This window comes from Haliotis rufescens, unplaced genomic scaffold (genome assembly GCF_023055435.1).
Source record: "Haliotis rufescens isolate VD_foot unplaced genomic scaffold, xgHalRufe1.0.p SCAF_32, whole genome shotgun sequence".
Classification (NCBI taxonomy): domain Eukaryota; kingdom Metazoa; phylum Mollusca; class Gastropoda; order Lepetellida; family Haliotidae; genus Haliotis; species Haliotis rufescens.
Genome location: NW_025964024.1, coordinates 3838586 through 3866285, shown reverse-complemented (window position 1 = coordinate 3866285; position 27700 = coordinate 3838586). Strand labels below are relative to the sequence as shown.

General features: G+C 40.2%; 1 protein-coding gene across 14 annotated transcripts in view; it reads left to right on the top strand.

Moving 5' to 3' along the window:
- Positions 1 to 27700, top strand: part of LOC124116645 (synaptotagmin-like protein 2) — a 126848-nt gene that overhangs the window by 76120 nt on the left and 23028 nt on the right. For 11 of the 14 annotated variants that reach the window (XM_048380675.1, XM_046478069.2, XM_046478067.2 and 8 more), the window contains 2 exons: positions 12925 to 13836; positions 18893 to 20587. In XM_048380675.1, coding sequence (XP_048236632.1) covers positions 12925 to 13836; positions 18893 to 20587 — 2607 coding nt within the window. Of the gene's footprint in view, positions 1 to 125; positions 521 to 908; positions 990 to 3588; positions 3996 to 4341; positions 4408 to 12924; positions 13837 to 18892; positions 20588 to 27700 lie in introns of those variants that run through there. The other 3 variants (XM_046478078.2, XM_046478079.2, XM_046478081.2) reach the window with 3 other exon arrangements.

The following is a 27700-nucleotide window of genomic DNA, read 5'->3' as shown; positions in this document are numbered from 1 at the left end:
ATTGAAACCAATGGTTAGGAGAACATGATGTCCGTTTTAGTGAGTGTGACTGACTCCACACCCAATACCAACTTGTGATTAGGTTATGATTGATATTCATTCTGATCCCAAATTAATGAAGACATAGATACTGCAAGTACTGTGTTAAAATCAATCATGTCAATCATTTTACGTTGGTCGGTGGGCGATGTGGCCAGCTGTCACAGTCACATGACCTGTGGAAACTGCAGGATGACAAACACACCTGTGTGGTACAAGTCCTCACGTCATGAGAGCCAACGCAATTAGTGAGAGTAGTCCTGCCTTGACTTGTTGCTTCACCTCATGCCTCTACGTTGACAGTTCCTGCTCTGTAGAAGATCAAATGGCCTCTCCGTTCTCATAGGAAATAAAATTGCAAATAACATAGTCTCTGGATGTACGTGGAATGTTCTTCGTCAGCTGTGATTTATTGAATTTCAATATATTTGGATACTTGTGTCGTGGGTGATCATGTTTGCCTCTCTGTTGTGCTGTGCTGGTAAGTAGGGCTTTCTTTATGAAGTAAGAAATTGTGTTGTTTGAAGTAAACAAAAATACAAATATCTGCATCTATAATTTAATCCCAATTCTAATTGATGTGACAGATTAAATTGCGAGTCCATTATCATCATGTTGGAGTGTCCACATGGGACTTGCCTGATAACTAATTCTGTTTAAACACCACACTCTATAATAAATCATCCATAACACTGATTTTGTATATTGAAATTAATTTCAAATCATTTTATTTTTTTAAAATGTAGAACTGAAAGATGAAAGTTAATTATCTTGATTAACAGAATTTAAGAAGGAATTGCATGTTTGCTCAAGGAAAGCACATTATTGGATTGAAATGGTGATTAGCGGCTGTGGCTGTTTGTCAACAGGCAAGGTAGCATCTGATTATCCGGACCCAGCAGGGGACAGCTATCACAGACAGAAGGAATATGGTACCCAGCTCTCCACAGGTTCGTCACCTGCCCACTCGCATGCTTTTGACATGAGAGACATGTTTCTTTTGAAGACACGCTCCCACGCTCCAGATATAAAATCTTGCCTCCTTAAAACAAATTTGTACAAAAAGATTTTCAGGACCTAACTCCAATCTGAACATTTATGATTTGAAAAATGTCACCTGGGGTCTAACATATTGTCAGAAAGAGCGGAAAGAGTTGTTAGGATAACCCCATATCCCTAGGTACCCTAGCGCCCCTGGACCCAACTTGCTATCTGGTCTCATTGCCTTCATGTTAGGGCTGACAGCTTTCAACGGACATCACGTTGGATAGGTCAGGTCTTAATAACATGATGTCTAACAATAATTATCATTTCAGTCTTTACAGCCCATTGCTTTGTAGCTGGGTTATTGCAGTGTCTTTAGATTAAAATTTTATAAATTTTATTCTCGAATTAAGTCATCCCATGCTTGGAATTTTGAAGTGCTGTAGGTGAATGATGGTCTCCCAGAACCTAGAAAATAAACTTTAAAAAAAGTATCCACTTCAAGTCTAGCCTGAAATTAAGCATTGTTCTTTACGCCATTGGATCTAATTTTATATTTTGTAGATATTTATTTTTAGATAAGAAAACTTTTTTAAACAAGATAACTTTGCTTCTGAGAATAACTGTTAGTGTAGGTGAATGAGTGAATATTGCTTTATGCTGAATCAGCAGTTTTCAAGCTGATCCAAGGTTACATAGAACCCTTGTGTTAGGAATGTTGGCAATGGCATTTTGTCATTAATCATAACACAAAATAAATGTAGTGGTTGGAACAAACAAATGTATTGCAGCCTATTTACATTCCAGAGTTGTTTTAGGCTATCTGATGGTTAGGAACCTGATAAAGGCACACCAGGTATGAAGGACCGCTGCTGTATCTGTTTACCATAAGGTTTTGAGATGATGGAGATACATCCTAGTTATTGAATACAGAAATGAAAATGTCCCTGCCCTGTAGGTACACTAATTAGTACCGTGTGTGTGTAAAGATGTGTAGCTGGTGAGTGATAGCAGGTAAAACCTACCGGCCTGGAACCAATATGTCAGGCCTCCGCACCCGCCTCGACTCCTGTGACAGCTAGCCACAAACACAACATGAATCTATGTGGTGTAACTGTGATATCGGATACTAGCCACACACACACAACAGGTGTGTAACAGTGTTAAAGCTTCCTCATTGTTCCTGATATATAACAGTGTTATAACTGCCTCATTGTTCCTGATATATAACAGTGTTATAGCTGCTTCGTTGTTTGTGGTGTGTAATAGTTATATCTGCCTCGTTGTTCTTGATATATAACAGTGTTACAGCTGTCTCACTGTTCCTGGTGTGTAACAGTGTTATAGCTTCCTCATTGTTCCTGATATAATACAGTGTTATTGCTGCCTCATTGTTCCTGATAGATAACAGTGTTCTGGCTGTCTGATTGTTTGTGTTGTAACAATGTCATGTCGCATGTATTGCTAAGCCATCTATTGCATGTACATTATGCATCACAGTTTTTGTTATTTTTTGGTTGTTTTCTTCGGTTATTGATTGATGCACTGCACCATGTGTCTATGTTAACATTAACTCTGGTGAACAGCTACAAACACATGTCCCTTGTTTGTATTGTCATTCCACATACTCTACGCATGCAGCATGTACCGTGTGAACAAACTAAAGTCAATATGTGACACTTACTGGTGTGTTCTTATTGACTGAAGTGAGACATTATGTCAACATGACTGCAGTTGCGTTCTTTCAGACCAGTCAATTATTTTGTCAGAGAATTGAATGTAAATATCATTTGATTCTTTTTCAATAGCATGTTAAACCAAATACACAAATGAGGAACATATTCCGTTACTAATTATAATTACTATCATTATGACCTTGGAATTATGATATTTAATAGTTAGACAAGGCCTATTTATTTTTCTTGTGGGGGCACGGGTGGCCCAGTCGTCTAAGGAGTTGCATCCTTGTTGCATTGTTCGCTGTGCAGAGTTGCATCCCTTGGGCACTCCAGAAACCTATAATTGTGGGTTCAATCCCGAGTCGCCCTGATTATGTTTCTAGCACCATACCCGTGCTCATGGGTTTCACCGAAGTGGTAAACGTCTGAAACCTGCATCACTTAGGGCTTTCCTCCAACATTAAGCTGACACGCCGCAATATAGCTGTAATACTGTTAAAAGCGGTGTTAAAATTAACTCACTCACCCACTATTTTTCTTGTACAAAATTTATTGATCAGGAGGTATTACTGTGTTTATAGTGTTCATAAGAATTTTAAAAAAACTTTTAATAATCAGCTAAAGTAAATAATGACATTAGGATCTCATTATTAAATGACATATTGAATACAAAGTAGAAAAGCCTCTTGACAAGAACATTTAAGCATACCTGTTAATGAGTTTGTTTAATTACTTTTTACCTGATAATAGTAAAACATGACCGTGTGGTTAAATGTCAGGGTTTGGATGTAGGGAGTAATACTATGTGAATTCTAAAACATCTGACAAGTAGTCAGCTTGGCTGCTGCTTCCTTAGACCTGATAAAAACAATAGCATTTAATTGGTCTGGCCTTAATTAAATCAATGAGTGGCCGATGTGATAAAGCTGGCATACTTCTAACAATCAAGCCATTGTTCTATAAATGCTTGTACAAACAGCATGTCTGGGGATAAAACAATTGAAAAAGCTTAAATCCCCTCAAGCCAGGTATCATCAGTAACTGGCTGGACCTGTAGGATTACTACAAACCTGCCCCCTGGGTATTTGTGATCCCACGTACTACAATGAAACTGTTGGAAGTGTGAAGATCTGGACAATGTTTGAATGGGAGGTTTTTTACAGTACTCTCACTCAGGCCTTGACCTCTAGAATAGCAGTGATGCATAGCAGTCAACAGTCAGCATTCATTCACTGACCCAGTGGGTTCTGTCTCACGGCTGCAGTATGTTTGCCTCTTTACTCTGCTGTGCCGGTAAGCCAGATATTGTTTTAACTTAATTTTCTTAAATCTTAACTTAAATCTATTACCAAAACATTTTTGGGGTAAAAAATTTACATTTTCTCATCTTTTGGGTGAATATAAGATATGTTATTGTAATTTTTTTGTAGTCTTTTAAATGTGAGCAAAATTTACAAATCCATTTAAGAAAACTGGAATATTTCATGTTAATCCTTCATAATATATAATGCCTTAATGAGACTTAAAAAGGTTACATAGTTAAACTTCTTCATCTAAAATTCATAAACTTATTGGTAATATGGAAAAGTCACATTTGAAAACTGTTCACACATGGTGTGGATTTTGCTGCCGTGTACAGGCCGCGATTACATACAGACAGCTCCCGATGTGTACACGAAGGACTTACATCACCACACAATCACAGGTTGGTTCAAGCCATTTATTCTCCAATTGTTGTTTACTTCAATATCAAATGGTATTGGGAAGGTTGACGATATTTTACAATTTTTTTATGAATATATTTTGATGTTGTAATTTGTTCTTTTCCATTTTTTATATGAATTTCTCTTGAACTAATTTCTTTTGTCTCTATATATGTAGTAGTAGATGTTTGTATATATACATGTAGTAGTAGATATTTGTCTATATACATGTAGTAGTAGATATTTGTCTCTACATGTACTGTAGTAGTAGATATTTGTCTATATACATGTAGTAGTAGATATTTGTATATATATATAGTCGTACAATGTAGTAGATATTTATCTATATACATGTAGTAGTAGATATATCATTTTACACATAAGTAGTAGTAGAAGGTTTTATTTATGCTAGATAGATTTTATGTTACACTCTGTGTGAAATATATGTATAGGCCCATGCATGGCAGTAGATATCCATCGTTATACACTATGTGCTTGTATGGTGGTAGATGATTGCGTGTAGTGTAGACATCTGTAGCCTAGGAGACTCTCTCCCTCTGTCTCCTTGCAATCTGTAGATGCACAGTTGAAAACACTGCACCTAACCTGGCTCCCATGCACCGCCGTACACCCCTTGCTTCCTCTATGTGTCATGTTGTATGATAGTCAGTTAGAAACAAATGTGTTGTGCAGGCTTATTTGTTGTGTACAATCACTTGACTGTTGTGTACAAGTACCACATTGTTGTATAAAACATGTGAATGGTGGCAGATACTGGTGTATGCAGATACGAGCCTGTTTTATACACATTTTCGTATTTGATTGTTGTATACCAGTATTTGATTGTTGACTACAAGTTTTATACTGTTGTTTGAACACTTGAACTGAGAGTCTGTTTTTATAGAAGTTCTGCTATGATATGGCTTGCATGTCTGTGCCATTGTTTTTTGCTTCTTTATCGAGTGTAAGCATCCAGTCTTGTTGTATGTGTAGAACATGAATGATGGATCTACCCAACTGATTCCTACACATACCAGCTAATCACTAACGCAAACACTGCCATGACTGTAAGGTAAACCTTCTTGAGCCGACCGCCTCCGTGGTCTAGTGGTAGAGCGTCCGCCCGGAGAGCGGAAGGTCTGGGTTCGATCCCCGGCTGCGTCATACCAAAAGACGTTAAAAGATGGTACTTGTTGTTACCCTGTCTCGCGCGCGGCATTAAGGGGCTAAAACAAGGACTGGTCGACTCGGAGTCAGTATACTGTGTCTGAGTGGGGTATTAATGTTAAACTGCGGCATGGTATCTCAGTGAGCTAGCACTCTAAATCGGCATCAGTCCGGTCTAGTACAAGCAGCCACACACACGTGCATGCACGTCGCTATATAAGTGCAATAATCTTGGACGCGACGTTAAACCCCGTTTCACCTCACCTCACCTTCTTGAGCCAGGTCACCAAATCTACCTTTGGAAGCATTGCGAGCTGCTTCCCTCCTCAAGTCATTATATTTGTAAATCATATTACCAGAAAACTGTGATTCCTATTGACACCTGATATGCCCCCAAAACCACACTACAGAAGCAGAAAGCCATCCCCAAATTATAGCCTTTAAGGACCAGTAGGTCCACCATTCTGGGCATTGTTTACAAACAAAAGCCGGCAACCCTCAGAGCTGAATCTGCCCTGCTCTGCTCGGATTATGCCACAAGAGATGTTTCTGCTCCAGTGACCACACCACAGGTGTAGGCTTATCACTTGACTGGACTTTACTCTTGTTTCTAAACCAACAGACTTATTCTGAAATATGTCCCGACAGACCTGATGCAAACCATTCAGTGTGCTTTGCATATTGTTTTGCATAGTTATACAGACATACTACTACGACTGTGACAGTGACAGTGACAGTGACAAAGTGAGGTACTAGACAATATAGCTTTACACATCAAAGTGACCATGTAACAAGTGTTATATTTGGGATAACACTTTCTTAGTAAAGTACAGATTCTAGTACTTTTTGGGGTTGTGTGCCCTATGAACCCACACTGCCAGAGTGAGGCACCTAATCGCCAGCACACAAACCCACTCAGCCACCGAGGTTTCCACATAAAATGATCTGTAGGCCTTCCATGACACCACAACTGTGCAACCAATGTAAACAAAGGATAAGTACTAGGGAATGGAAAGTGGTTTTAGGATCAATAACAATATCTTGAATGGATTGTGTAAGATGTGACGATGTTATTGTCGGCTTTGCTGTGCGGAGCTATCTTTCTTGGTTTGAGAATTGAATCGTGCATGAACTAAAGGTGTGACATCACACTCAGAAATTATTTCATGTATGATTTAAACACACAAGAATCAACGACATACTGGCCGTTTAAGTCAAACGCTACAGGACTGATCCCGGGGGACATCTCCAAGTATTGCCAGGACTGTATATTACCCATAGTGCTCCACCAGGAAGGCTTCTAAGGGAGTCCTGCAGCACCCAGAATGGAATATTTGCATCGAACCACCCTGACTAATGAAAACCTTTAATTCAGTTGAGCTGTTTTCCCATCTAGTGCATGCTCCAGCCCTGTCTCATCAGTTGGTATGCCTTATGACCATACAGGTTTGCATTTGTCATGTGCGCTGAGAGACATTTTGTTGTATACAATACTGCTATTTTTTACCTAACATTCATGAGTAACAGGAGAATTCTTATTGGCTTAAATTCCCATATTATTAAAAAAAAAGATTCCAAGCAGAAAGTCAAACCTCAAAAAGTAACATTTTTCTTACTTGGATCTCAGATCCGCTTCTCAAATTATAGAAAGTGGGGATAAAGTAGAAATTTAATTGTGCATTCATTTTATTTTAGCGAACGAAGTTGTTTTTCAAGCATGGAGTTGTAATGGCACAGTAAGATTCATTTATAAATGTTTCACACACTTTTAAGGGTTAGACAGGACAACATATAAGAAGTATTAATCTGAAGGCTCACCTTCTGTGAGGTATCTCGTGCCAAGGAAGAAAAGAAAACCACTTCATTCATTGTCAGAGTTTTGGTGCCAATTTTATTTTTTGCTGTGAAAGAAAGTTGTGCAGAAACTGTGTTCACTGCAATAGATATGTTGTTTAATAGATAAGAGATATCCCTCTAGAAATAGTTTCAGATATGATGTCTCTATATCATTTGGAAATGTTTAGTAAGCACTGTTGAAACTAATTTATCCGTACTGTATTCAACGTAATAAGCGCCCAGGGTGCTCTCAAAATTAGAAATAGGGGTCTCTTATTAGAATATAATTTTGGTGAGATAAAAAACAGAGTTGAAAGATTGTAAATTTTGTGGTTTATGCTGACAACCTGAAATGATATAAAAGAAGAATCTGTGCGTATTATATTTTCGAGAATTTAATTGCTCATAATTAGGGTGCGTATTATATACAAAAATAAGTCTTGTGTACATTGATCAATCAGAAGGGTTGCTAATTGGGATTGTTAACTAGCCAATATACTAGTAAATATTGCTGTGGGCGCTTATTAGAGCGGGGCGCTTATTACGTCGAATACGGTAAGTTATTTATGGTATGTGAAATTGATATGTGAATTTAGCCCTGTATTGTCTTTAAATCGACATGCAACTCATTGAAAACAGAGTTGAAAGATTGTAAATTTTGTGGTTTATGCTGACAACCTGAAATGATATAAAAGAAGAATCTGTGCGTATTATATTTTCGAGAATTTAATTGCTCATAATTAGGGTGCGTATTATATACAAAAATAAGTCTTGTGTACATTGATCAATCAGAAGGGTTGCTAATTGGGATTGTTAACTAGCCAATATACTAGTAAATATTGCTGTGGGCGCTTATTAGAGCGGGGCGCTTATTACGTCGAATACGGTAAGTTATTTATGGTATGTGAAATTGATATGTGAATTTAGCCCTGTATTGTCTTTAAATCGACATGCAACTCATTGAAGTACTTCTCTGAAATCGTCTGACAGCTGTATCTATGATACTAGCCACATAAGGAAACATGTATCCCATTCTTCCTGTGTGGGCGTGTCGCAGTGGTTGGTCGGGAGGCGGAATGTCTAGAATTTCCTGATCGTGGCCTGTGGTAAAGGAAGCACCTGGATGTTGACGAGCACAAGACTTCACAGTCTGCTCAAAGTAGCTCACTGTATTACCCTGGTCAGTGGATCAGTGTGCATTCTCAGCTCCCTGGGGAGTATAGTCTGATCTGCTTTTTCGCGCTGTAAGGTGTTTCCATTCACATTATCACATTTCCATTTCCTGGCTGGTGAACAGAGGAACGCGTCGAACAGAGTCAGTTGCCTGATGACACACCACGGGTGAAGTAATATAAGTTTCACTGCTGGGCGGAACTTCAGCCCTAGAAACCCTCAGAGGGCAAGCTTGCTGAGCGTGGTCACCCATCCACCTACTCTCCACCGCCACCTTTGCTTGACCTGATTTGTGACCTGTGTGTTATGCACAGGACCACATGCCTTTACAGGCCACACCTGTGGTGTACATCACTGTTGATACCGGTTCGCCCCGATTATGTTTCTAGGTTTGTCAGCACATTACCCGTGCTCGTGGGTTTCACCGAAGTGGTAAACATCCAAGACCTGTATCACTTCGGGCTTTCCTCCCACATTAGGGGCGGTCGGGTAGCCTAGTGGTTAAAGCGTTTGCTCGTCACGCCGAACACCCGGGTTCGATTCCCGACATGGGTACAATGTGTGAAGCCCATTTCTGGTGTCCCCCGCTGTGATATTGCTGGAATATTGCTAAAAGCGGCGTAAAATCAAACTCACTCACTCACTCTTCCCACATTAAGCTGACACGGCGTGAAATAACCGGAATACTTTCCAAAGCGGCTTAAACCCAACTCACTCACTCTCTCTCACGTACACTGGAGCAGGCCAATAGTATCACTCGAAAAAACACTTATTTATGTTGTGGAAAATATTTTGTCTTCTTGCCAAGATTGCGTGATGATAAACTGGAAGAACTTTGACTTAATACAGTTGGTGAGCTGGAGGGTGGCTTAATCTGGCTGTCAGTATTGATTCCTCATGGAAATTGTTTAACCTGTTTGAATATGTCACACTAATTACATTTATCATTGAAATACATGTCATACAGACAAAGGGATATTCAGTCATCGCTCAATGAACAGCAGTCTGGAGAGACGGTATTCAGGGAGTCAGATTCCTTGCTGTATTGAATGTCTTACACATGCTATCGCTTCAGTACACGAGCAGGAAGGTATCAATATCTGAGGGAATGGAAAATGGATGAATGAAGTGACGCATGAATGAAGTGATGCATGAATAAAAGCAATATGTAAAATATGTCCCTTGCCGTGATATTGGTGGAATATTGCTAGAAGTGGTATAAAACCACACACACTCACTCACTCACTCACTCACTCACTCACTCACTCACCCATCACACATTTTAAGACAAGTTATGTGTGAAAGATTGCACTGAAAAAGGATCAAACCTGCATTTGAAGTTTCACAGCATTAACTTGTAAATAGATCACAAAATAGTCTGTCATCAGTAAAGAAATCAAAAGGTGACTGTTTGTCGTAAAAGGCAACTAAAGGGATCGGGTGGTCAGGCTCGCTGACTTGGTTGATGCATGTCATCGATCCCAATTGCGTGGATCGATGCTCATGATATTAATCACTGGATTGTCTCCTCCTTACTATTTACAGACCGCCGTCATACAACTGGAATATTGCTGAGTGCTGCATTTAACAAACAAACAAAACTTATTGACATCCTGTGAGCACGTTCGTGGCAAGTGATCATGATGTAGAAAGTCCCAAGCTTTTAGACTTCTGAACTCCCATTCAGACTCTATTGTATGACTGTAGCACCAAGATTGTACTGTAGCATGGGCCGACTATCCCTGCCTCAATCCATGCCCTTGTGTAATAAGACAGTGTTTGACACAGTATACGTGCGGGTCTCTGGGGTAGGATGACCCTTTGCCATGACACTCAACATTGGAGCTGGGGAGTAATCGCTCATGTTCAGCCTGATATCGTAAATGGAAACGGTCCCGCTGGAAGTATCACTGTTATGTCCATATGTGAAGACTCTTGATGCTGATCCGGCTGCTCTTCTGTTGCCAGCATGCTGTGCCCCGTGCTCTAAGGGCCATGGGACCATGAGAGCTCATGACCCCACATGGCAGTGTGTGGAAACTGTCTAGACTCAGCATAAACTCTGTTATGGATTTGGCCACAGCCAATATTACCCTGATAGTAAATACTGCAAATGTGAAGCAATACGTTTTTATAATGTTTTCAGTTTATGGCTTGACCATCTGCAGCAAAGACCCAAACATTTGAATAAAAAAAATAAAAAATATTTTTTTTGGCCTATCTAAAAACAAAGTACCAGTTCAAATTAAGAAATTGTTATTTCATTTTTTCAAAATGTTAACTAAATTGAATTAATGGAATTAATTCTTTTTGCCCGTACACAAAAAAGATACCGCTTCAAAAAAAATTTAAACAATACCTGCCATGTCATGAGATGCTGCCAAGGCCATGTGTTATCTGTGGTTCCAGAACATCAGTGATCTTCATCTTCCAGCAATTTGTTGGAGGATACTGGACAAACATTCACAATTTGGCGCTATAAACAATGAAATAAACTTCAATATGAAGAAGAAATGCCAAAGGCATCCTTCAAATCACTGGGAGTTTATTTCCATCCCTTTGTCTAAGGGTTATTTAATCATTATAAAACAACAAAATGTATCTGTTTAGTGATAGCCTCAGGTTTCAGTCTGGAACAAGTACAAATAGACATCATGTCTCCATATATATATATTGATTTAAACCAACAGATAGTTTTGTATCAAGGTTTCAGAGTTTTCAGCATTCGACATCAATATTTAATAGACCCTTTCATCATATTTGATGTCTCTCCTTCAAAAGGACAGATGAGCCTCAAGGACATGGTGGAGAACAAGGGTTTTGCTTCGGATGATCTGGGTTCATCCAAAGACTTCATGCCCTGATATGCTTACATGCTTGTTTTGTTGGTATATACTGCTGAGAACGTATATCCAGATTATTGTATGCATATAAAATATATCCTTTTTTTCATTACATTTTCATGAAATACCCCAGTAGGCTATATACCCCTTCCCCACCCACCCCATAAAATATTGTCATTACACTGCATCAAATATATCCATTTTCCCCCATAAAATATTGTCATTAGATTGCATCAAATATATCCTGTGTTTCCCATAAAATATTGTCAGTAGATTGCATCAAATATATCCATTTTTCCCCATAAAATATTGTCATTACATTGCATCAAATATATGCTTTTTTCCCATAAAATATTGTCATTAGATTTCATCAAATATATCCTGTTTCCCATAAAATATTGTCATTAGATTTCATCAAATATATCCATTTTTCCCCATAAAATATTGTCATTACATTGCATCAAATATATCATTTTCCCCCATAAAATATTGTCATTACATTTCATCAAATATATCCTTTCCCCCATAAAATATTGTCATTACATTTCATCAAATATATCCTGTTTTTCCCATAGAATATTGTCGTTAAATTGCATCAAATATATCCTGTTTTTCCCATAAAATATTGTCAGATTTCATGAAGTAGTGTCACAAGTTTTCTTGCCTCTCAGTACTTGCTCTGAACAGAGAACAAAGGGTTGTAGAAACTGCAGCCTATAGAATTACCATGATTCACCTTCATCTGTAGCCATGATGGCTCTGTTTACTAAGAGTGGACGCTGTAAGCATTTGATTACATCAGGCTGGTTGTTGGACCTTTTCTACATTTATCATCTATTTTTATGCCATTTGGTCCCTTTATTCATGCCATTATTTATATTATTGAGTGTTATTCCCTAATATCTCTATAGCATTATCTGGTTCGGTGTTGATTACATACATATTCTAGATTCTGATTTGTTCTTCCTATCATATTACTAGTACATTCTGAAAATAACTTATTATTCTTGGTTTTTATGTAATCATAACTCTTGACTTCAGTAAAATGATTAAAGTTTGCTTTTAATAAATATAGTTGTGAGAAACAGCAATGCCAGAGGATGAGAGCATGAGTGGCCCAGTCGTGTAAGGCGCTGCAGTTCGCTGGGCAGAGTTGCGTCCCTTGGGCGCGTCAGAAACCTATGACCATGGGTTTACAATCCCGGTTCACCCTGGTTGTGTTTGCAGGTTTTACAGCACCATGCCCATGCTAGTGGGTTTCACCAATGGGGTAAAGGTCTTTGGACTTTCCTCCCACATTGAGCTGACACGCCGTGATATGACTGGAATAATGTTCCAAGTGGCAATAAACCAATTCACTGTCTGATGAAAGTTAAAGACATCCAGTAACTCAGTATTGTCTGATGTATGTAAATATTAAAAGAAAGAGTTTTGTATGTTTTACATTTAAAGGAGATAGTTTTTTTAGTTTAATTCATTGTTTGACCTATGTTGTTCCAGGCACTGTTTCCAAGACTCGTGATGGCGACAGTGGCGATGGTGTGCCAGACACTAAACGAGGGGTCACCAGACAAGACTCTGCCAGTCGAGAGGACATTGACCGAGTCGGGTATCCTAAAAATGCAGACAAGAAGAGATTGTCCAACTTGTTTGAAACCTTTAAATCTAGTAAAGATGTACCTGATAATGATGAACAAGACATAAAACATGTGTCATGTAGACGGCACAATGTCTCAGACTCAGATTCGGGGTCATCATCCGATGGAGAAACTCCGATGGATGTTGCCGATTCCAAGACTCAGTCCTCGGATCAAGTATCGTCTACTTCTGCAGCCATCTTGGCTCAAAACCTGTCTGAGACAGAGAGTGCCTCTGACTTGCGTCGAGACCAAAAAGAGTCTCCAGAGAGAAAAGTGCCTAATGGAGAATCACAACCTAACAGTGGAGAGACAGTGGAAGGGGCAGAGTCTGCTTCAACAGAACGTTCCAGGAACTCCGTGTCCCCTGAAAAACGTAAAATGACCCCGACAGAGGCTGTGATTTTTTCGAAACGGTTCTCAGGCACCCAAGACCAGCTGATGGTGAGTCAGCCATCTTCTTCCAATAGCCCGGTGTCTCCAGTTTGTAACATGTCGCATTCCCCAGACCACAAAACCAGCATCGTCAGGAGAACATCCTCTGAGAAGTCCGACACTTCCAGCATGTCCTCTGCCCGCACAGCTTCCCCAGCCACCAAAATGAGGCTCCTGGACATGGCAAGTAAACGTGCGCTAGAACGGGAGAGTTTCGACCAGGAGGAGTCAGGGCATGATAGCCCAAGACACAAACCAGAGGATACCCCTTCAAATGGTGTCAACCGTCTTCGTCTCCAACCAAGCCGGACCACAGGTGGATCGTCGTCACCAGTGAGACGTGAGTACAGTGTATGCTCTCTGCATGGCAGCCCGGCCGCATGATCTGTTAGTGTGACGTCCATGTTGTTCCTGCTTTGTGATGATTATCCCAGTTATGTCTCTGCATTGTACACTTCAACCATGAATGCTTTGTTAATAGTAGAGACCTTTTTTTTCATTTCTTACTACAAAAATGGTTAAGAGCTTAAAACTAAAGAACTTAATTGCTTTTCCACATCAATAGAATTAAAAAATAACTATTTGAAAAAAAAATTCTTTATGGGATTTCCAGTCATTTAAAATCAATTTGTTTGATTTTGGCAACAAGAAATATTTCTAGGATGAGTGTTTGCTACAAAAAAGGTTTAGAAATTAAATCTTAAAAACTTAATTGCATTTCTACTTCAAAAGAGTTAAAAAGTAACAACTTGAGAAAAAGTCCTCATTGGATTTTCATTTATTTAACATCAATATGTTTGATTTTTGCAACAAGAAATATTTCTAGGATGAGTTCACACATGTTTTCACAGTCACAACATGACCTGGGGGAGGGGTTTCTGGCAGGTGTTGAGTAAAGGTGTACAAGAATTATGGAATAAAATCTATAAACTATTCAATACAAGCAATGCATGAGAAATATCAATAATATCCTGTTCAAAACAATGAGAGAATATTCCTTTGATTGTATATTTTCGTATTCCGAGAATATTGATGTGGAACATTACCGTTCGCTTTGTGCATGATGAAATAAAGGATTGATAATGCATGCCATGTGGTTATCATATTTATCACCTTAAGATATGTTTTCACATTTTGTATGAAAATTTAACAGATGAACCCTGATTTAGTCTACAATTTTGTTTGTTTGAATACCCAAGATACCATTTAACATGCTGGATCCTGATGGCAGTCTACACAGTTTTTTGTTTTCATACATGTATACCATTTTCTGGTAGTGAGATGTTAAGATTACATATAATAGACATGCAGGTATTTGTCTGATCAGTTGCGGCTGAATCTTCAGTATTTATTTTCAGCTTTTAAGCTGAGTCAGGTTGTTTTATAATATTTTGCTTTCAGAAAGATTTTCTTCTTAACCTGACTTCCTGTTTGTTTCAAAGTATCTGTTACATCCTATAGGGAAAGGAAATATGAGAATGTCATGTCATGGCAGCACAATCCTTATCTGATAGCTGACCTTTGCATTATATGTGGGTTCAGGAAAACTCAAGCTGTTGTGTTGAGTGATGGTGCTTTGGCATTAATGTCATCGGATCCATTTGTGCAATTTGTAGTTTCTACTTGCACGTATTAAAGCACATATTTTGTTTGGATATTTCTTACATCAGATTATTGCATCGTATGTTTAATAACATTTTATTTTAATTTGAGCTTGTTTGCTTTATAATAGCTTGCAAAGAGTTTTCATTGCAATCAGCTTTGTATATTATCTCGAAGTGAGTTAGTAAATATTGCTTTAAGACTCATCATAGTTATTACAGCTATTCATGGTCTTGATGAAATATCTCAAAGAATTTTTGAATAAATAGGCTATAAATAAGATAAAATATGTATGAGAGTAATTATAAATGGTGGATTTTTGTAGTTGATGATAGCGTCATTTTCTTTGTTGTTTTTCTGGTTTGTGTTTTGATCACTGCATCTTGATTCATCCAAATTGTATTTATCATTCAGTTGCTGTTTGTTTATTTGTCAGATGAGTTTGGTGAAGGGTCTTCTATGTGTAGTGCTGTAGAGTGGAGGGCAGATGCAGGGGGTGGAGGGCCCCAGTGCACAGCTGATGCTACGGAGGAATTTTGCAAACCATCACATACTCTACCTCCAAATACTTTACCAATAACTCACCATTTCATGCATGAAAGCCCACATCACTTCACCGACGCCACTGAATCAAGGGAGGCTACTCCTGCACTCCTTTACTCATCTCTTTCAGAGCACGATAATTCTCTCTGTGGTATAAATAATCCATCTAATATTTCAAATTCTGAGTCTAACACAAGGGAGATAACTCTTTCGCAACACTTGATGCATGATGATTTATTGTCAAATCACACTGTTGGTCCTACTTCTGATCAAACAAGTCAGAGTAATAAAAAGCTTCTTGATGCAGACTGCATTGATTCAAACGTTAATGATAGTGGTAATAATCATAGTGGGTTCATGGGTCATAAATCAGACAGGTCCTATGATGAACCGCATGACCCAGATAACCTTACTACTGATTTATACTCCACTGGTGCTATTGCTGCTATGTCAATTCGACAGAAACAAAACATGATGGACACCAGTGATGGTACAGTTGTAGACCAGAAGACACGAGAGGAAGCCATGGTTCCTGCTGTCACTGGGTTTCATCCCAGTCCAGTGGTAAGCCAGGCTAACTCTGATGTTCATGTTGCCATTGCAGCTTCATCACCCAGACATGCCGAGATCATGTTTGCAGTAACTCCACATGCAGCTGATCCCCAGAACCACCCACACCATCGTGGTCCTCAGTGTCAACACTCTGAGATCCCAGAGGGTTCTGATTTGGTTGAGCCTGTTTCAGGGACATCTGTGGAACATGTGGACAAGACTGATTATTGGTCTGAACAGTGTCAACACTCTGAGATCCAAGAGGGTTCTGATTTGATTGAACCTGTCTCAGGGACATCTGTAGGTTATAGGTCTCAACAATATGGACACTCTGAGATCCAAGAGGGTTCTGATTTGGTTGAGCCTGTTTCAGGGACATCTGTGGAACATGTGGACAAGACTGATTATTGGTCTGAACAGTGTCAACACTCTGAGATCCAAGAGGGTTCTGATTTGATTGAACCTGTCTCAGGGACATCCGTAGGTTCTCAACAATATGCACACCCTGAGATCCAAGAAGGTTCTGATTTGATTGAGCCTGTTTCAGGGACATCTGTAGGTTATAGGTCTCAACAATATGGACACTCTGAGATCCCAGAGGGTTCTGATTTGGTTGAGCCTGTTTCAGGGACATCTGTGGAACATGTGCACAAGACTGGATCTAAGACTGAAACAAGTCAACCTGCTGTTCAGCTGGAGGTCGACACAAGGTGTTCATTTGATCCCCTTGAATCCTCAGAAGTGTGTCCTTCAGAAAGGACTTGGGAATCCTTTACTGGATCAAGTGATTCTGGGAGTCCTGGTTATGATCCAGTGATTGTTGACATAGGAACCAGTGAACTTGTGTTAGGGGAACCTAATCCTCGGCTTGCTGTGATGGTGTGCATGGAGTCCATGGGATCAGATTCTTGTCCTGAAGATGAAGAAGGTGAAGATCTGAGAGACATGGACTTCAGATTATCTGGTCTGGGGAACTGTCAACGTATCACAGTGTCAAGTCAGCAGAGTGATGACATTTTCAGCAGTCAGTGTTGTAGCCCAGGTATTGATACAACTCAGACAGATGGTCCTCCGGTTGAATCAGCTCAGACAGATGGTCCTCTGGTTGAATCAGCTCAGACAGATGGTCCTCTGGTTGAATCAGCTCAGACAGATGGTCCTCTGGTTGAATCAGCTCAGACAGATGGTCCTCTGGTTGAATCAGCTCAGACAGATGGTCCTCTGGTTGAATCAGGTCAGACATATGGTCCTCTGGTTGAATCAGCTCAAACAGATGGTCCTCTGGTTGAATCAGCTCAAACAGATGTTCTTCTGGTTGAATCAGCTCAGACAGATGGTCCTCTGGTTGAATTAGCTCAGACAGATGGTCCTCTGGTTGAATCAGCTCAGACAGATGGTCCTCCGGTTGAATCAGCTCAGACAGATGGTCCTTTGGTTGAATCAGCTCAGACAGATGGTCCTTTGGTTGAATCAGCTCAGACAGATGGTCCTCTGGTTGAATCAGCTCAGACAGATGGTGTTCTGGTTGAATCAGCTCAGACAGATGGTCCTCTGGTTGAATCAACTCAGACAGATGGTCCTCTGGTTGAATCAGCTCAGACAGATGGTCCTCCGGTTGAATCAGCTCAGACAGATGGTCCTTTGGTTGAATCAGCTCAGACAGATGGTCCTCTGGTTGAATCAGCTCAGACAGATGGTGTTCTGGTTGAATCAGCTCAGACAGATGGTCCTCTGGATGAATCAACTCAGACAGATGGTCCTCTGGTTGACCCTTTCTCTGATGTGAAGGATGGTTTTGATAATCAGCTTATTGACTTCACTGGCACTGATGCAGGTTCTGGCCATGGTTCTCACCATGTTGTGGATCTTTCCATTCCAGGGTCAGAAAACCAATACCTATTTGTCTTAAATACAAGTGATCCTACACCTATTAGTAGTTTTCAGTGTGGTTTTGTAAATCCTTCAGACAGTAGAGTTCCGGAAAGCAGCCAACTTTTTGATACCCCTGCAGAACCTGTTTCAGGGCAAAGGCAGCATGGTGTTGAATCACCTGCTAGTACCACTGACCCGGTTGCACACCAACATAGCATGTGTGCCCCAGGTTGTAGATGTACCATCAACTACGATAGCCAGCAGTAGAGAGAATAGTGCACATATTGAAACAGCCAGATATCAAGGTGCTGAAGCACGACCTTTAACACTTAGCAGCAATAACCCAGTAGATAATGCCTGTTTTGATAGTGAGCGTTACTCTGACCTCCTTGATAGAGACACCTTAACTGTTGTAACCTCTACATCTTCACAGAAGCACCTTTCTCACACACTTGATAACCAACTTGATTCTGATGTAAACGTTTCTTATCTGACTAACTCCTACAAGTTGTCCGACAGCTCTGACCCAAGTATATCACCTCTGTCTACAGTCACCACTTCCTCTGTCCTTGCCTCTGATGCTCACGCACAATATAAATGTCCAGTTTCCTCTTCTGACAACTTTACATCGGCCAGAAACTGGAGTCCATTCCAGACTTTAGATTCAGATAGTGATGACATACTTGCCCATAAAAATGAACCATTAACACCTGAATGTTTAGCCAATGTTAGCTCTGAGGGTGTAGGTGCCCCAGCAATTGAGACATATAAAGCAACACAACTTGATTCCACCATGAATGTACCCCGAGATGCTGCTTCTGCTTCAGCTTCCTCCCCTCAGTCTGACATATGCAGTGGGTCGGACAGTGATGTGATGGAAGTAGCAGAGTTCCCTCTGTACATGTCACCCAGGCACTCTCAGGAGGCGCCGTTGTCGGGGGAGCTGTCAGGGACAGAGGAGAACCAGTTGTCTGGCGAGCCCTCATCTCCTGGAGCAGAGGAGTTAAATGAGGCTGAGAATCACTTTGGGATGAAGGAGACTGAAGGGGCTGATGATAAAAGAGCACATGGTCTGAACGAAGGAACAGACTATGAAGATGTTATGGAGACTAAATCAGAACCATCACATCCATGTCAGCATATTACTGAGGGTCATGTGCCGGATGCCACATCTACACCCAATCACTTAGAAGAAACCATAGATGACGAGCACTTATTTCAGCTTGTATCCATGTCTCGTCCTCAAGTTACTTGTCCTCCGTCACAACATTCACAGACTAGGAGGTCTAAAGATGACAGTGAACTAGAACATGTTAAACCATCACCATCTGCAGCTGTGACTTCAACAGCTGCCTCATCAGCTGCCACGGTTACTAATCTGTCCACCATTGGACTCATACCCGACAATGACGAAGGTGACCCCTTTGCTTCCGGACCAGTTGATATCAGTGATGCTCTACAGCGCTACCTGCGACAGGAAGTAGATGAGCTATCCGACTGCCTTAGTGTCATCACAGAAAGGACTGAACCAGAAGAAGATGAATTATCGGAGTTAAGTGAAGCATTAGATGACACAATGGAGGATGAGGACCTGGATAAGGAAATAGAAAAGATATACCAAGCAAACATAAGTATTGAGAGTTACTGCAGCAGCGACAATCTCAGTTCTGGCTCTGCCGCTGCAGCCATTCGGAAGGCAAGGAGAGAACAGCAGAAAAAGCACATTGAAGAGGTTCTTGCTAGCCCGACATCCTTTCAACTTCAGGTGATATCGGAGGGGTTTACAGACAAACCTGTTCAATCAAAAGAGGAACCATCTGAACAAGAGAGTGATACTGAGTCGGTGGACAAAGTGTCTATAACCTCTGACACCATATCTGCCTGCCTTAGTGATATGAGTTCTGTGGACCATTCCAACAGACAGACACCCACAAGCAGCATCCTGGTCTCGGTAGACGATGGTGCTGTGGGGAACGCTGACACAAACAGCAGCGATACAACCAGTGAGGAGCAGGATTCAGCGTGGTTTGATATGTCCCTGTCTGTCGATTCGGTTAAAGAGCTTCCCACTGCCAAGAACTCTAGTTCCCAAGATGCATCAATGTCTGCTAGCACTGAGACTCTGTGTGATGAAGATCTTCCACAGGATGATGTTGCTAATGTGGATGATGACAGAACAACTCCCGAACCTCATGTTCCTGAAACTGATACCAACTTGGACTCCAAAGAAACACTGGAGGGAAACAAATTGGTTAATGAGAAAGACATTTCTAACTGTCTCAAACAAGTTAGCATAGAGAATGACATTAATAATGCAAATGTTCCTCAGTCTGATTCTGATTTCCCCAGCATCCCCTTAGTGCCTGGGCATGACCCTGATGCCACTTCTGTACCTTCTGAAACCCTTCATCCCATTTCAAACACTTCCTCCCCACCCGACCTTCACCTTCAAGATCTACCAGTGACCTTGACCTCACCAACTGCTGCCTCACCTTCATCCCCGCTTCCTGAGTGTCAACCAGGTACAATTATTATCACACATTATGCATTAACTCCCTTTAGTCGAGCTGGTTTTGTTATGGCTTAATTAATTTTAATTCAAATTTTGAGTTATTTTCAGAAATTATAAATTATATATTTCAAGATAATTTGGATATGTTTGTATCTATTTATGTTGTTTTTTCACTTTTGTTGCTTTCTCATTACTTATATACAATATATATTTCTCAATTGTTATTCTCCTACAAATAATTTTTCAAATAAATAGAACTTTTACAGAAAAGTCTCTACACATTGTACTCATTGCAGTTCTTCATTGCTTTGTTGGACAATGAATAACAAAGAGCTGTTGTCTGGGTCAGAGCTTCTATGAATGTTGGAGTAGATAGTAATGGCATCTAACAATAGATTATATTAACAGCTCATCCAGAAAGCATCACAATTTTAACTAAATACTAAAACCTGTTCTGTTCATATTCACACATAGTCTCAGAAGCTGGTAGTGCATGGGTTACGGTAAGCTCATGGTCTGTGTATTGACTGTTATACTAACCAGGGTATGTGTTGTGTTTCGGTCCGTAATTCCCTGCACTGGTGCTTCATGTGTTTATAACTGATGCTTATACCATCCTGGTGTCACAGATGCGTTTACGATAAAGAATTGTATTTTGTCTTTAATTCATGTGAAACCAATGGAAATGTTACACTTGATATTGGATGAATTGAGAGAATGTGGATGAATGGTGAAGATGGTAGATAGTGGAATCATGTGACTATGTATTATGTTGATATGACCTTTCTGGATTCATACCATAGTTCATTATAGGGTGAGGTGAGTCAATGCCTCATGGAGTTATACCTGAATTTATCAAAGGGTAAGATGGATCGTGGCCTTTCTGGAGTTATACCACAGTTAACTATAGGGTGATGTGGGTCAAGGCTTTTCTGTAGTTAGACCTGATTTTATCACAGAGTGAGGTGGGTCAATGCCTTTCTTGAGTTATACCACAGTTAACTATAGGGTGATTTGGGTCATGGTTTTTCTGGAGTTAGACCTGAATTTATGATAGGGTGAGATGGGTGAATGCCTTTCTTGAGTTAGACCTGAGTTGACTCTAGGGTGTAATGGGTCATGGCCCTCCAGTGTGTGTGTGCAGTGTTCCACGTGCATGCCTTGATGATTATATGCATGTTCATTGTGCCAGTATTCAGTGTCCTGTTCCTGTCCTGAGGCAGCAGCAACTCCATGGCAAACAGAACACGTTATACAGGAAAGTGTGTACAACAAGGCCATGTGCCAGCCCACTACACATGACCACGACCACCTACCTCAGTATGTCATTAGCAATATAGATGATATCAGTGGAAACAATATCTTTGGACCATTTCCATCATCAGCTATGCACCAATAGATGAATAATGATGCTTGAGTACTCATTCAAAAATTGAAAAGATAAGTATGACAATACATATTTCCAGAAGTTGTAAAGATTTTCCACCTGCTGCCAACCTTATCGGCAACACAACAAATAAAGGTCACTGGGGCCTACTTCAGTCCCCATGGGATGACATCAGTGTAAGAAGGTTACAAGTATTGATGGGAGACGTCAGGAAAGGCATTAGTGGTTCCCAGAAGTAGCAACCTTTTTGTATCCCTGGTTTTATCTTGTCTTTCCAAGTTCATCCCACTTAGCGATGGGGAGGTGAACTGTCAGCAGCTTGGTATGCATCAGCCCAATTTTCCAGGTCTCCAACCAGAGGCAGGAGACTTCTTCATTAGTGACTGAGCAATGTCAAGGACAATCCTTGTGGCTCGTGTCGCTCGTCTGGGATTCCTTTAGTCATACATGGAGTTGAGGTACGGGTGATTGGATTGAGTAAAGGCTGTAATTGGATATGGGAGACAATGATATGCTCTTTGAGTTCCTGGTCTCTTCAGAGTCAGGGAGTATAGACAATGCGATCACCTTTTACAGTGACACATTACACATGTCATGCAATCGGAAGATTGTGACATTGGATTAAAGATTTTGCTTTGCTTTCCCCCAAAGTGTTGAAAAGTCACTAAGATAAAACTGATACGTTCTTAAGGTCAGTGTTGTTTTTCGTCCATATATTTATACACTTTATAGGGTTAATATTTGAAAGGATTGAAAATAAACAATAAGTCTACCATACTATCTACCATAACACCATCTTCTTAACATCACAGTTTATGTTAGACAAACTATTAATGGATGGCTTGAAGGATATGCATTAATAATAAAGCAGGTTAAAAAATATATTTCACCCCAAAATAGTATTATGAATAGGTGAATAGGTTAAAACACATTATCAGGCATGTCAGAAGAATGTAGTTCTTCTTGAAAAGAACCTTTTTAGTTGTGACACTATTCTGGTCCACTATAATCTAGAATTGATATTAGTCATTCAGATATATTTTTGCTTTTAAAATAATAACTCCACCAAAACCATTTTCAGTAAACAAATTATTTGAAAAAGGAGATTGTAAATTCTTAATGATTATTCTATTATTAGATGTTTTACGGTAGCTGCATCCTGGTTTGGCACCAATGTGTGCAGGGTAACAAGACCTTGTACATTGCCTGTCTCAGCTACACAAGAATAATCTTTTGAAAAATTCAGTGATTGATTTTCATTTGAAGAATTTAAGATCATTCATCTGTTGGAATTCTGCCCAGTTTCCATATGGAATAATTTCAGTGTCTCGGAAAGAAAGATTCTAATCAAATTTATTGATGAAACATTTAAAATTTAATTTTGAGAGATTGAAATACGGACATGTTTGTCAACTAGATACTTGTTCTGTAATGCTGGCAGATATTGGTAAAGAGGTCTGTAGCCACATCATCTTCAGGACTCAACTGTTGCCTAGCAACAGTTATGGAGGCATTGTGATACGGGCTTGATGCTGATATGTAATGAATCCTTAACTCAGGTGGACAAAAATGTATTTCAGTTAATATCCAGGCAGTAGGTTGCTACGTGAAGATATTTGTTGTCAGTTTTCTTCGGTATTCTGTGATGTGTTGTTTTAGGCAGTGTATGGAAATGAGATGTTATGCTGTAGTCAGTAATATTCTACCTATGTTTGTTTGTTATATATATTTGTTGTTGTTTAAAACAACACTCAGTAATATTCCAGATATATGACAGCGGTCTGTAAATAACTGAGTCTTGACCAGACAATCCAGTGATTGACATCATGAGCATCGATCTCAGCAATTGGGATACGATGACATGCATGAACCAAGTCAGTGAGCCTGACCACCTAGTCATGTTACTTGCCTTACGACAAGCATGGATTACTTGCCGAACTCAGATTATAACCTGGCTCTTCAAGGGATATTCTAGCTATGACACCAGGCTGTAGCATATATTCAGTCCGGCCCAAGGTGATGCTGGTAAATGTTCCAAGGTCTGTTGTCAAGTGTTCAGTATAAGCCTAGATGATGTTGCCCATGCTTTGTGTGAAATGGACACGCACATTGAGACGCCCAATGCTAACACTGTATTCGTGCGTGCGTGATTCCCGTGCACCCGTTCGAGTTGAGTTGATTGGTTCAACTGTGTCATATGGCAGATGTCTGTTTCAATGAATGCTCATTCCACCCGTGACGAACAGGTCTGGTTGTTGATGAAATATAGTGATAGCTAAATAGACAGATTTTTTATTCATGCACCGATTGTCTTTAAATGTAATATCCAGTTATGTATGACTGTTTAATAATCTCATACCAACTTTGACTGGAGTAGGTCCGATAGTTTTTCAGATATTGTAGTAAACGTCGGTACCTTAAATTACCTTCCAGACTATAGTATGTTATCTGAGAGAGGTTTTTGATATTTTGTACCCCTCCCTGTTCCTGGATGCTGGATCTGCCCTTGCTGAGGCACTGATAAGCTATAATATCCACTTGGACAGAGTTGTAAATTCTTGAGAGGCAAGCATCAGCAGCTTTACTCAGTTTCTTCCTCTTGTGTCATCAGTCATTATTCATAGAACACTCTGCCTTTGTAAATGGCATGTTTGACGGATGGTTTTCTCATAAAATTTAAATAAGTTGTCTGTTTTATTTCTTGACAATTCCCTTTTCAAATTCCATATTTGCAGTATTAGGTGCCATGGGGCTGAGAAAATTGGCAAAGGTGGCAGTTTATAAAACCATACACAACAAGTTAAATTAGTTTTCAGAGATCAAGCAGTAGTGAACAAACTTTCAAATGTCGATGAAACTGAAACAGTCACTTGGCGAGTAGATACCCCTTCTGTGATGCTGATGTGTGTAATATTCACACAAAAATGTGAACTGTCATTTACATTTGCCGTCTTATACAGAAGTTGGTCGGATGATTACAGAAGCAGGGCAAGTAATATGGTAAATACGGTATGAATGCAATGGGGTCCCATCCTCATGTGTGCTGTTACAGATTTGGCACTCCACCATTTTCCCCATGTGACCTTGACAAACAAGATACTACTTTCCTAACAAATTGCCCGCCTGTTCTCCTGCCATTAGTTATCAGAGAGTCTTAGGCCCTCTGACGGATCAATCCATAGGATTCCCACACGCCAGTCCGTGGTTTTATGTTCCTTCAAATTACTGCCGTTTACCATGCTCTGTGTCGTTCACTGTGAACCAGTGTCACGTTATTTCACACTCAAGGAACACGCTGTTAATCTCTGCTTGTGTAAAACTCAACAAGCCTTTCTGGTGTGAGTGGTTGTAACGCCACTTTCAGCACTATTCAGCCATATTGTGCCTTGGGACACCAAGACTCGGCGCTACACATTACACATGTAAGGGAACCCAGCCTGTGGCTATTTCATGCTTCAACCACTAAGCAACCCCATTATTTAAATAACTGATTTATATGAAACTAAGGAAAATACTAACAAATGTCGTTAGTAGTGTAATGTAGACCAGTATTCGCGGAATGTCCTTGAAAAGGTGACCACGCTTCGGCAACTTGACTCCTGAGAGTTTCTAGGGCTTCGGTCCTGCCCCACACTGAAGCACATGTACCACATGTGGCGCTTCTTGGGCAAGTGACTTTGTTCGGAATCTGCCTCTGTTCACCCAGCAGTGAATGGGTACCCAGTAGGATGAGATGGTAATGTGGTTGTTAACCTTCTAGCACCAAACAGGCAGTTTGGGCTGTATACTCCTCAGGGAGTGCACAAAGATCTTCTTGAGTGCACAAAGATCCAGTGACCGGGGTAATAATAGCACTTTCAGTATGCCCCTCATTTGTGTGGAAATATGCGCAATATAAATAGCCTGTTATTGTTATTTTAAAGAGGTATAACAAATTCACCATGAATGTTCATATAGTTATTACTAATGTGATGTCTTGGTCTTGTTTACTTGCATTTCATTGTTAACAGGACCAATGGAGAGGAAGTGGTTTAATTTTTCTTATTGCACTGAATTCAACGTTAAGATGGGCGGCCGAAGACTCGGGTTTGATTCCCGACATGGGGACAATGTGTGAAGCCCATTTCTGGTGTCCCCCGCCGTGATATTGCTGGAATATTGCTAAAAGCAGCGTAAAATAGAAATCCATTTACATTGTAATAACAGTGCATTTAGTTGGTTTGACAATATTCTGATCACATCTAATACAACTCTGAATGTAAACTATAGGGGCTTTCTGATTTCATTGACAGATGTTAGACATCTTCAAACAAGGAATCTGGGTGATGCCATCAATCTCTAGTTACTGGTCACAAGTGGTAGATACATCACTGAGATAATCACTACAAGGTTCGTTTGCCTCCATGGTTGACTTAGTCATATTGATGATGACCAGGGTGATGACAATATCGTCTGCTGGGTTGGATCTCGTCAGCCATTATAAACTTAAATCCACGCTGCCTGGCACACTGACCAATGTAAGTCGTACAGATTCAATCAAATCGAGCCATGAGAGGCAGTAGTGACCTTGACGTTGGTCAGGCCAGACGACTGAGAAAATTAAGCGAAAATCCTTGAAGATATTACAGAAAATCCATAATCGCCAGCAATATTCTTTTTGTAGTTTCCTTACTTGTATTAATTATTTCATGGATTCAGATGGGAACGAATGATTTGCCTCCACTAAATTAGTTCCACTGAATAAGTTTTGTATCTGATAGGCTGATTTAAGTATTGCTGTTACATCCCAATGGCAAATGCTACCATTGATTTGAAACTCTTTTGAGTGGTATATATGTTAGGATAGATTCATGTTTACATAAAACTTAACTGCATAATGGCAAATTGGACATAACAGAAAATCATTGTGATGCAGTATTGTCAGCTAGCTGTGCAAACATCTAAATGTACAATTCAAGGCCAGCTACATGTGTCCTATCCTAACACGGGGGCGGTCGGGTAGCCTAGTGGTTAAAGCGTTCGCTCGTCACGCCAAAGACCGGGGTTCGATTCCCGACATGGGTAAAATGTGTGAAGTCCATTTCAGGTGTCCCCTGCCGTGATATTGCTGGAATATTGCTAAAAGCGGCTTAAAACCACTCACTCACTCACCTATCCTAAAATGTGAACATGCAATACCCTCACAGGTGGCTGTAGGCTTCCAATGGTATGGGGCTGCAGTGATACAGAAGGTCCCTCTAGGATCCTGTGTAGGAGTCACAGTACCATGCAGTGGCTAAAATAAGCCTCTGAGCCCTGGTTGGTCCAGTTGTCAGGCAGAGTTGTCTCCCTTTGAAGTGTCAGAAACCTGCGATTTCAGATTCACCATCATTATGTTTCTAGGTTTCTCAGCACCATGGCTTGTGCTCGTGGGTGTCACCAAAGTGGTTAACATGTAAGATCTGTTTCACTTCGGGCTTTCCGCCCACATTAAGCTGACATGATGTGATATAACTGGAATACTGTTCAAGTGGCATTAAAACCCAACTCACTCACTCTAGGTTTGTCAGCACTGTGGCTAGCTCCTCCTTGTACTGGTCAATGAACCTGTGTTAAGTAAAGTTAATGTTATTATGTCATCTTGAGCATACAGTTCCGACCTGGTATGGTATGTATCACATAGGCTGATATGGTGTGTATCACATAGGTTGATATGGTCTGTATCACATAGGCTGATATGGTATGTATCACATAGGC